Source organism: Azolla caroliniana, unplaced genomic scaffold, assembly GCF_043228905.1.
Source record: "Azolla caroliniana isolate FFs.n. ecotype wild unplaced genomic scaffold, voAzoCaro1.0.p SCAF_16, whole genome shotgun sequence".
In the NCBI taxonomy this organism is placed as follows: Eukaryota; Viridiplantae; Streptophyta; class Polypodiopsida; order Salviniales; family Salviniaceae; genus Azolla; species Azolla caroliniana.
Window position 1 is genome coordinate 17,797,050 of NW_028230451.1, and position 11,908 is coordinate 17,808,957.

General features: G+C 36.1%; 1 protein-coding gene across 1 annotated transcript; it reads left to right on the plus strand.

The window, feature by feature from the left end:
* Positions 1-589: 589 nt before the first annotated feature.
* LOC147854116 (uncharacterized) lies at positions 590-8,101 on the plus strand. Its single transcript, XM_087332596.1, has 4 exons — positions 590-2,265; positions 2,347-2,519; positions 2,737-2,969; positions 6,864-8,101. Exons 1-4 carry the CDS (start codon positions 888-890, stop codon positions 7,690-7,692), a joined length of 2,613 nt encoding a protein of 870 aa, XP_087188722.1. The 5' UTR covers positions 590-887; the 3' UTR covers positions 7,693-8,101.
* The last annotated feature ends 3,807 nt before the right edge of the window (positions 8,102-11,908 follow it).

The following is an 11,908-nucleotide window of genomic DNA, read 5'->3' on the forward strand; positions in this document are numbered from 1 at the left end:
CTTTTCTTATTGGATTTGCTTCATTCGCAATGTCATTGTGAAGAGAAGATCCTTTTGATTTGCGTTTTCCCCGAGCAACAGTCTGGTTCTAGTTAAAAACTGCTCATATTTTTCTCATTGCGTTTTGAGATATTCCTTTCATTTATATTTTGATGGATTCTCCGACATAAAAGGGTTGAATCTAGCACCATTTTATTATTATCAAGGGTTGCGTTATTTTTTATATGGATTTCAGAGGTGTCTGAATGTTTTTTTTAGTTCTATCTCGATTCCCACTTTTATGCTATCACAGGGACGAAAACTTCACTAGTTTGATCTGATCCAGTGGTGCCCAAATGCTTGTTTTCTCCTCTAATTTGGTGACTCTTCCATTGAAAAACACATCATTTTCTTTTATCTGATTTAGAAGGAGCCCAAATTCTTGTTTTCTTCCTCCAAATTGGATGTATATTTTCCACCAACTCTTGCAGATATATGTATAAGGATGGAAGTGATTGAGAAGTTTTAATCCTATGCATAATTTCCACCAATCCAAACTGTTATAAGGATATCTTCACTGAATGTATTTCTTTTCCACCAATTCTAATAGATATGCATAAGGATGATGATGCACTGATTGCATACTTCTCAACAAACTCTATGAGGATCAAGAAGCTTCTATAATGCGTATACTGTCCACCAATTCAAACAGGTATGATATTAGAATGTTGGTGCTGAAAGTAATACCTTCACAACCAATTCAATCAAGTGTGTAAGGATGGAAACACATGGTGAAACTTTTGTTTCATTGTATACTTTCCACCACTGATCGAAACAAGTATGTATAAGGACATGAGGCACTAGTTGTGTGAAGCATTGGGAAGATTGACTTAAGTTAACAAATCGAGATGGGGTGTACAACGTCTAGGCCTTCAGTCGATGATGCTTCAGATGACATCATCAATGTATGTAAAGAACGCATGATGTTATTGCAGAAGGCCATAAGTCATAGAAAGGATTTCTCAGTTGCACACCTTGCATACGTTGAGAGCCTTGGGAAACTTGACTCAGCCCTTAAGCAATTTGCTGAAAGAGAACATAAATGTATAGAATTCTCGTCGATATCCTCCCCTGGACTTGTGTTTGAGAAATTTCAACCTATCTCAACTGATTCTATTGAAGTAACGCCTCATGCGAATAACTCACCAGCTTCAAGTTTATCCCCTTGGGCTTCAAATGTATCAAAAGTTGTTGATGGAGACCATTTTTTACCCATAGATTCTGCTTCAAGGAGTTCCTTGGTCTCTCCTGAATTACCAAATATGAAAGCTCTTCTATCACCACCAAGCTCCAGTGCTCATGTCTCTATCCTTTATGCAAGCTCCCTAGAGGAAGACGAAGTGAATGCCCATATGAACTTAATATCTCCTCTGAGGCGCGCCGAATCTTTACCAGAACTTATCTCTTATAGGAAAGATGAGTTTGATGATGATGATGATGATGATGATGATGATGATGATGATGATGATGATGATGATGGTGATAGTGGTACATATAGCCCCCTGCCACCCTCACCTTTTCGTGCGAGTTCTTCATGGTTCTCTGATACTTTCACCCCTCCAGTTATCCCTGAGCACCTCAGAGAGTTGAGACGAATGAAGAAGCTCGATGGGAATGGCAACAATATTCACGTACATGGTAATGTGGAAAAGGATCAAGCAATGCAGTTAGATGTGAATATGAACATTCTTCGTGCACACGAAACAGTCAAAGAAGGTGAAGAGATGCAATTATCTTTAAATAGAAACGTTGTGCATGTACATGATAATGTCAAAGAAGATCAACGGATGCATTTTGATGTACATGCTGACGGTGAAGAAGATGAAGGTATGCCAGATCTAGAAGAGATGGAAGACAAGGAGGAGGTTAGACAAGATGCTATGAATGATGATAGGGAAGAGACTATACCAAAAGAAGTTGAAAAGAGGGTTGTTTCAGAGGATAAGCTTGGCATTTCACATGAAACTATTTATAATGAAGGATCCAGCAATGATATGGTGAATAATGACAATGTATCAAATATGCAAAGAGAGTTGGTCGTTGTGGAGAAGCTTGCAAATGAGAACACAAAGAAACCATGGAATGATATGGCCTCTCTAACGCGAAAGAACTTAACTGAGTTGATGAACCATATTAGTGATCAATTTGTAAAGGCATCCAAGAGTGGGGAGGATGTCTCCATGGTTTTAGAAACGCAAATATCCCAAGATCTAAATGATATGAAAGGTATCCTAATTTCTTTCCAATTAAATTATTTCAAATATCAGCATGACATGCCGTTGATTTTTTCTTCTTAATGCTTTTCAGATTACTCCAAAACTTTCAATGCATTTAGATCATATTGGTCTCAGAAGACATACCTTATGATGCAAGATATACATGAAGGCAATGAGTTTTTGGAATGTGGCATGGCTGGCAGCCACGTTTCTACTTTGGAGCGGCTGTTTGCATGGGAGAAGAAGCTCTATGATGAAGTGAAGGTGAGCCTCATCTTTTCTCTTCATCTATACATGATGCAAGAACATATTGTTATTTTGGTGCTTCTTGAAGTGAGGATGTTTTTAACCGTTCTATAATTTATTTCATTCTTTGCATGTCAATACTCTTGTGTGGTAGCTGAAATGGATAATAGATGCATTGCACACACACATCCACATATTAGAGAGAGCTTATAGAGACTTGATGTAATATATACAGGGAGGAGAATTTGTTCGAAGTTACTTTGACCAGAAATGCAAGCAACTACATATCCTTGATGCCAGGGATGCCAAGGATAAGAATCTAGCCCAACGTGAAAAAATGCGGGTTTCCTTGAAAAAGTTAGACACTCGACTGATTGTGGCCCTTAAAACAATACGAGGAACTTCAAAAAGGATTCAAGATCTTACAAATGCTGAGCTGTTTCCCCAGCTGTGTGAGTTATTGGAAGGGTAAGGTCAATGTTCACTTTTCTAGTGATTTGATTATTATATAATACATGCATTTGGATGTTCTCATGGGTGGTTTATATTTATTGCATATCCTAATATTTTATATCACTTGTTCACGTGTCAATTTGTGTGCGTGTGCGTGTGTATGTGAAATGGCATTGGGAGATGTGACTTTACGATTGTAGGTTCTAACGTCCATTGGTCTTAGTGGGAGCCTACTGCTGGCTCATCCTGATCCCGGACACAAGATAGAAGGCTATGGTTGGGAGTCTTAACACATTTTTCTTCCTCGTGTCTTTCATTGCCCCTTTTCAGAATCAGGACTTGGCATCATGTAAGCCTCCGATTTTGATTTATCCTCCCTTCACTGACATTGGCATTCATTAGTAGCCAATCATATGTCATTTTATTTTTCATAAACATTTCACAAAAAACGTTAGAATAGACTGTGAACTGATACTGATTCAACATATCATTCTGAGCTGCCCATGGTATTCTGACCTGTACGCCACAATATTGCAAACCTTTTCTTACCGCACTTGCCAAACTGTTCCTTTACCGGGGTTAAATATTTCATTTGTTGGACCAGCAAGATTTTTTCTCGCATTTAAGCGGCGTCCACTCTGCTTGCAAGATCTTGCACATTGTGTGAATTGCTCATCATCTATTTATGAGGTTAATTTTCTTTTTCTTTTTTTAAGAATGTGTGTTTCTTTGTCCTTTGCTTCCTTCTAACAATCGGCAACGGTTTGGTTCGATTCAAGAGTGTCAAACTCGAACCGTTTAAAACCAAAGCATAAACTGAACTGAACCACAAAATCGTTTAAACCAAACCATCACAAAAAAAATCAAGCTCAAACCAAACAGTTTTAGTTATGTTCAAACCTTTAAACTGTTAAAACCACGGTGTCGCAGTTTGGTTTCAGTTTTTAACTTAGATCAAAATTCAATATTTCAAATTTTAATTTTTCTAAATTTAAAGATTTTTCATTAAATATCAAAATTGAGCTTAAAATGTTTAAAAAATTATTTAAGAAAATGATCATGTTTCAATCCTAAACTGTCAAACCGGAAATCATTAAGCCAATAAAGGTTTGAACCAAACCAAACCAAACTGTTAAACCCTCAAACTGAACCGAAACTGAACTGTTTACAATAACCTGAACCGAACCAATTAAACTGTTCAGATGTTAAACCCCGGTTTTGTGGTTCAGTTCGGTTCAAACCGAACCAGTACCGATTGCTAATGGTATCAAGATTTTTTCATTGTTTTTGAACATCATGACTTGTTTCTGAGATTTATTATGGTATTAGAGCATGAGGTACAAATCTTAGTCCTACCATAGCATGGTTGTGGGGAGCATAAACAGATTGAGTCCAGAACTTTGAAGTTTAGATATTCTGCCATGGTAGTGAATAATCTAGTTTTCTTTTATCCTTCAATGGATCCCATATGCAATATATTGAAGGGCTAGTTTGCTTGAGTCCTGTCCATCGACCTTAGTTTCCTTCACTATTTTTTAAAGGTGGCTATTTTTGTGGCCAAAGTTTATATCCAGTTAGTGATAATATGGGTGAGCATCAATTCTCCATGCATACTTTTTATGAAAACGTTTATTTCAACCATGTCCAGTTTCCAAAGATTCTAGAAGAAGAATAATGTTATGTTTAAGATTCCAGAACATTCTAATCACTTTTGGCTTTTGACTTCCTAGACATTTCTTTGTCTCTTTTCTAACATCCTTTGATTTTCAAGAGGCCCTAACTCCTTAATGTCCTCCGAGTTATTTTTGAAGCTATTCTTGTACATCAAGCACTTCCTTGCCCAAAACAGTTTGACAAGATCCTTACCCAGAGGTTACCTTAACATAATAACACTTTGCAAAGTAATACAATAATTCTTGAAGAGTTAGTGGCATGCTTCTCTACCGGCTCTTCCAGGGAGGCAGATGAAGAGTTTCAGGGTTTTCCTCACATTTTGACCTTCCTTTGATTTCTCTTTCAGGTGTTTTTGTTCTGTACACACAGCCCCCCTCAACATCCTAATTGGGTAGTTGCAGGTATATCTTTTAATCTTTTGTACTACCCTCCAAATTAGGCCTCCTGGAATCCTGACCGATTGTTTGTACAGTGATTGTAAAGCTCTCCGATGTTTTCTTAAATCAACATCATGCACCCACTCTGTTGAAAGTGTTGTACTCAGAAGTCTGGGATTTCTAATATTTTGAAGTATCTTCATTGCCCACCAAATGAATGTATGGGCATGCTCTACAACCATGATCCGCTCCCTCTTCAAGTCATAGTCAGTAACTATCTGGAAGAAAATACATTGGTTGAAATTAGGGCTAAGTGATCTGAGCAAAACCTTGCAATGTTCCCTCTCTTGTTGTATCTGCAATACGCTTGTTCTGTGTGCCTTCACTTTCAGTATATCAATCTGAATTTCTGTTTAAATTCTCCTTATGGCTGCTTACTGCTTAGCATAATAGGTGCACTTGCCAAAGCCACATTCATGGAATATGTTGATGAAGAGATTTGGCCCATTTCTTTCCTTAGTACGAATTTGAATCATTTTCAATGAGTTATTGTCATGTCTTGTGTCTATGTCCCTGACTCATCAAATAGTTTCTGTTATAAATCCTGAATAAATTGGTCATGCTCATGGAATATCCTATCAGCTCCTGGTGGAAAAAGTCTTCAAAGTTCATCAAATTACATGGCATTACTTTCTTTTTATTCAAATGAACAGCTTTGAAGGAAGGCCTCTTTTGGTTTGTGAAAATCCCAAATTTTTCCAACTTTTCTGTGTGTCTACCAAGTCAACATCAGATGTATGTTGAGGTATTGAAGTCGAAATCATCACAAACTCCTTTCCAAAATTGAAACTCGATTCTTTCAATAAATTTTTTTATCATCTTCATGCGAAAGTCCTGAAAAAATTTCCACTGAGTTCTTATGATTAATACATCAACTTGTAAACTGAAGGTTTGTGTGATGGATCCTAAGTGGAGAACAAAATATGAGAGAAATGAAAGAATTCCTCAGCGTCACTTAACCCACAAAGGAAATAAGCCCATGTCAAACAACCTACAGTAAGTAGACAAACAATAAACTTATATCATATTTATACCTGTCACTGAGGCTATATTATGAAGTACGGCTAGAACAAAGGAACAAAATATGAGAGAAATGAAAGAATTCCTGAGCCTCACTTAACCTACAAAGGAAATAAACCCATGCCAAACAACCTACAGTAAGTAGACAAACAATAAACTTATATCATATTTATACCTGTTACTGATGCTATATTATGAAGTACGGCTAGAACAAAGGAATCCAACTATTTGTCTCTTATTCAAAAGCTTGGACTCCCACCGCTAGGGTAACCAATATGTGGATGAGAGTTTTAATGGTTCTGAATGAGAGGTTTATGGGAGCCATGATGATGAAGATGACGATGCCGATTAGAGTCGTTAGAATGACAACATAAACATTCTGATTTCCTAGAACTTGTGGATACATTGTATCAGACTCATTGCCATTTGTGAGTTTTAATTAAACATTATTGGATCTTAGCTCATCCTTCTCTGTCTATCTGAGTAAGGGTGTTCGGGGAAATTATAAAAAAGTTTGGGGCATATGAGAAAATAAAGGACATTCAAAAAGCTTATAATCTTATAGTGTAGATGTTTTATTTCCATCAGCCATGATGATGCATTCTTGGAGAGACATCTGTCTTCATTTTTATTTCAGTTATCATATTTTATTTTGACCTTAGATACAACCAAGAGATTTTGAAGTAATTGTCATTTTTAAAGCACATCTGGTGAGTAAATAGATCTCTATAATGATTTTCAACATTATGGTTTTTGCTGAATGTGGGTTAAAATTCAGATCGGTTAAAATGTGGAAGATACTGCGAGAGTGTTATCAAGCTCAAGAAAGGATCTCATTAGAAATGCGATATCTCGAATACTCGGTGGGCAACGGCATCATTGATGATGCTCACAAGAATGATATTGCTGAGTTGAAACATGAGCTTCACACGTGGAGAAACAAGTTCGATGCCTGGTTTTTCACACAAAAAATGTATATAGAAGTTTTATGTGCATGGCTGGAGAAATGCTACTTGACATGTGATCCAAGATCTAAGGAGATGAGGAATGTGGAAATCGAAAGGGATAGGGATCCAGTTTTTCATATGTTGATAAAATGGAGAGATTCCATGGATACCTTCAAAACTCGACAAAAGGATACTATTGCTAATGATGGTTTAAAGACATTCATCGCAATGCTTGATTTGTTGGAGGAGAACAGATTAGATCAGGTTAAGTCAATGAAACATCTCGAAAGAACGGCAAAGTATCAACGAAGGCATGATCGTGCAGAGGTTAAAAGCAAATATATGGGGGCCAATGCGGCCTCTATTGACGAAAATGACCACAATTTGGAAGCTTCGGGTTCGTTTTCAATCAAAAGAACATTGAATGGTGGAAGTGTATGTGTCAGAGGATGTGAAAGCCAGTCGGAACATGAGAAAAGCAACCTTTCAAGAACAGAACAAGGACGGCAAAGAACTAGGTTAGATGTTTTGAAACGTCTTCCGGCATTGTTCGAGTTGTTCTCTCAGTTTGCAGAAAATGCTAGTGACATGTATGAGGAGGCGAAGACCACCGCAGAAATGAAAGATGATAGCAATTCTGACATGGACGATGAGCCATGATGGAACCCTAATTTGAGTTAAAATTTTAGTACCACTAGGATAGATATATGCTTGTTTGATGCATAATTTACTCTAGTTTCCCAACGGCTTAGCTGGCTCATCAACTTGTGCCGAGTTCTTTTCCTCTTTATCGGCAATATCTTGATATGGGTGACTTCATCTAAAGAGACACTCCATTGGTTTCAAAAAGCATCTAGCTTGACCATTTGTGTGAAAAATATGTATAGCTTCTTCGAGGAGTGCATTATTTTTGCACTTTCTGGTATCATGTTCAGGGGGAAAAAATTTCAAATGTAATATGTTCAAAAATATTGTTGGTAACAGACTTAGGTCATCTCCCCATGCGAGATTGACCTAACATATATGTATATGAAGAATAATAAAACAAATCACCAATTCCTTGCAGACATACCTTGATTGTTGTCTAAGAAGATTTGTTACTTGTTACCCAATTGTTTAGATGCAATGAGTGGGTTCCTAACAAAGATTTCATGTATATTGTGACGACAAATTCATGTATGTTTTTCTTCTCTTTGACATCGTCACACCTGCATTATATATGTGTACTTTTTTCAACTGTAATGATTGATGTGTTTCTCGACAAAGATACATGATTATGCATTATGTAGTGACACAACTCTTTTATACATTTCATATGATTGTCCTATGCGTAATAATTGTCCTCTATACATTTCCATTATGTAGCTCAATGAATTTGATTTTGTCTCATCATTCATTGTACATAAATGTAGCAAGGAAAATTCCTTTTTGTTGGATTCATTTTGGATGTAGTGAAATCTATTTGGGGTATACCTTTTTGGCATTGTGTTCGCACGTGTTGAAGAGAATGTCAAAGATTTTTAACATGGAATCTAAAATGCCATTGAGGGACATGTGCACTTGTTAGCACATGGTATCCTTTGTCGTAAATTGACATGGTGAAATGACCAATCGATTTGGCATTCAAGGCTTCAGTTAAAATTGTGAAATGTGTATTCTATATCAAAGAGATCCATGTCCAATAACAATCAGCAATGGTTTTGTTCAGTTTGAGAGTGTCAAGCTCAAACCATTTAAAAACACTGAAACTTAGATTGAACCACGAAACCATTTAAACCAAACTGTTACAAAAAATTCAAACCATTAAACTGTGGTTTCGCTGGTTGATTTCGGTTTTCAAGTTAGGTCAAAAATTCAAAATTTAAATGTTTTCAATATTTCAAAATGCTAAAGTTTTTTCCTAAAATGTTAGAATTAGGCTTAAAAATGAAAAGGTTGCTCAAAAAATAATCAAGTGGCAACCCTGAACCATCAAATCATTTAAACCAAACTGTTGAAAAAAAGCTTGTACATGAACCAAACCAAACTGTTTTAATCGTTAAGCTGTGGTATCGAACCAAACCAAACCGTTGCCGATTGCTAACATCCAAGATGAGGTAGGATGAGAAGAGAGGAGAGTCAAATTTATCATGGACAAGTTCAATCAAGTTAGTGTGAATGATGTTAAGCATTCAAATCATTGTTGTAAAATAAGAATAAAATACGTGTAGTATACGTATTCTAACTTTTTAAAAAAATTACTTAGAATACGTATTTTATAGATAAAATACGATAAATACTTAGAATATACGTAGAATATGCCGAACATGAATAAGATTGGCTAGAAAGATTATTTATCTTTACCTAGAAAGATAGACTACAGTCATTCGACATGGCTATACAATATTCGTTGTAATATTGGATTATCTTGTATATTGTCCACTTTAATTTTATTACCAATGGAGGCTAGTTTTTTATGGAAAAAAAAGAAGAATATGCATAGAATACTTGTAGTTGTAAAATACGTTAAATACTTCTTAAAATTTAAAGTTTTTTTTTTCGAGCACTTTTACGAAAAAAATACATGTTTCAAACACAACCCAAATTCCACATTCCTATTCTATATAACATTCTTCTGTGTGTTCATCATTTATTGCATAGTACGTAATATACTCGAATGCATTGGCAAACATTCTTTTTCATACGTATGCATATGTTATCAAAACATTTTGATGTTTTTTTACACGTTTTACCTTAACTTTCTTACCTTAAAAAAACTTTATAATAAGGAATACCAAAGTATGGTATTTACCATATGTACTTCAAGGGTGTTTACGATACGTGAATGATCGAAACATTCTCGAATGCGAATGCATGTACGGTACGTATTGTTTATACTATGATTTATTGAATACATTGTAATTTGTATTACATCAAAAGATACTTCGTTTATATCAATCTATGGAGCAATCAACTTTAAATTTTGAGTTTGTTTCACTTATATTGAAATTGTTTCTATAGTTTTTTGAGACTTATCACTTCATGATTTTGCCACGTGGAGGACTTCCCCTACTTTCTTTTGATAATGAAATCCTAGCAATGGGCATGGTTCGGTTTTGGTTTCGTTTGGTTTTAAGGTTAAGAAACCAAACTGTTTATATAAATAAAAAACCAAACCAAACCGTTTACGAACTCTCAAGTATTTAAACCAAACCATTTAACCCCAAAATGTTTAGGGAAAAGTTGAAACCAAATCGAACAATTTAAGTCAAACTAATTAAACATCTAGATAAATAAAAATACATTAAATTAAATAAGCATTTAAGTTAAATGTATTAAATCAATAAAAAACCATTAAATTAATAAACTATTAAGGTAAAAAAAAGTTGACAAAAAACCTACAAACCTTTAAACCAAACCATTTAAACCTATACACTTGAGTCTTAGAACCGAAACCGAACCATTTATTGAAAATCCAAACCAAACCAAACCATTAAATTTTTTTTGGAACCAATAAACCATTAAACCATGGCTTAATGGCTCGGTTCAGTTTGAGCCGAAACTATGCCCATTGCTAGTGATTCCTACATGCTTCTATGGGGATTGCAATTCTATGTACATGATTATGGAGGAAACCACACTAATCATCATTTTAGGCAATCTACTTCCTACCACCTATATAACCGCTAGTTTTTGCCCCTTAAAAGCATGGTTCTAGAATACTCGCCATACAATGATGCATGTACATATATGTATGCTATGTATTCTAAAAGTATTTTACAAAAATAAGTAAAATACTCAGAATACATATTCTACAAATCAAATACATTAAATACTTCTTAAGAGTTCTAACTTGTAACTTGTAATGTATCTACGAATTGTTTTTTGCCCAAATTTTAATGTTTTTGGAAGCTTTAACTACTTTCTAAATACATAAGCCAAACACATCCAAAATACGATAGGAAAGGGCGCAATGTTCCGCAATGAGAACACAAATATGGAACAACCAGTAGAACATTTGTGTCAGGTCAAGCAAAGGAGCACAAGTCCTTGCTTGATGTTTGCTTATTATATCTCTCATGCAAGTAGACTTTTGCCCCCTATGATTCTTTTAGAGGGGCCCCAGATTGCGCGAATAGTTCTAATGTGGTCGATGTAGCTTGCCTATCCAAGACCAGACACATACAAATGTGACGGATGGGAAAGGGCGCAAGGTTTTGCGACAAAGAACGAATGCTAAACAACGAGAAAAATGCTCCGTGTGTCGGGTCAATCAAAAGACGATTGCAAGTTCGTAGTGTTTGTCACATCTCCTACGATTGTAACAACACATTTTATGGACTCCACGATCGTTTCCCTGGGGTGGGTCGATCACATCACGTGGGATAGCCCAATGGGGTCAATAACAGGCTGCCTACCCAGAGCCAGACGACGCGTGTATGCAAAAACTGCGAATGGGGCAGGGCTGCACATCCAGGTTCGAACGGAAAGAACAAATACATGATACAGAAGAACGTTCACCTGAAAATGATCCGATCCGATGGTTTCGAAGATGTCTTTCGCACTGACGCTTGCTTGCTTTTGCTTTTGCGTTTGCGTTTGCGTTTGCGTTTGCGTTTGCGTTTGCGTTTGCTTTTGCTTTTGCTTGAATGCCTTTTGAAAAACCCTCCAGAGACATAGACAAGACAGGAGGAGGAGGAGGAGGAGGAGGATCAGAGAGGTACCCCCTCCATTTCTGTATATTTATGAAAATGTCCTACTTTCTCTGTTTGCATACCCATATAAATCATCAATTTGCAAAATGCATTCATTTCCTTCCTTTCTCTGTTTGCATTACCATCATCAATCTGCAAATTCATTGATTTCCCTTCCTTCTCCATTTTCTTTTCCTTAGCAA

Excerpts from the sequence above, each read along its gene's own strand:
- LOC147854116 (XM_087332596.1), top strand. The coding sequence starts at position 888 with ATGGGGTGTACAACGTCTAGGCCTTCAGTCGATGATGCTTCAGATGAC. Across the intron at positions 2,266-2,346 it reads AGATCTAAATGATATGAAAG|ATTACTCCAAAACTTTCAAT; the intron begins GTATCCTAATTT and ends AATGCTTTTCAG. Across the intron at positions 2,520-2,736 it reads AGCTCTATGATGAAGTGAAG|GGAGGAGAATTTGTTCGAAG; the intron begins GTGAGCCTCATC and ends TAATATATACAG.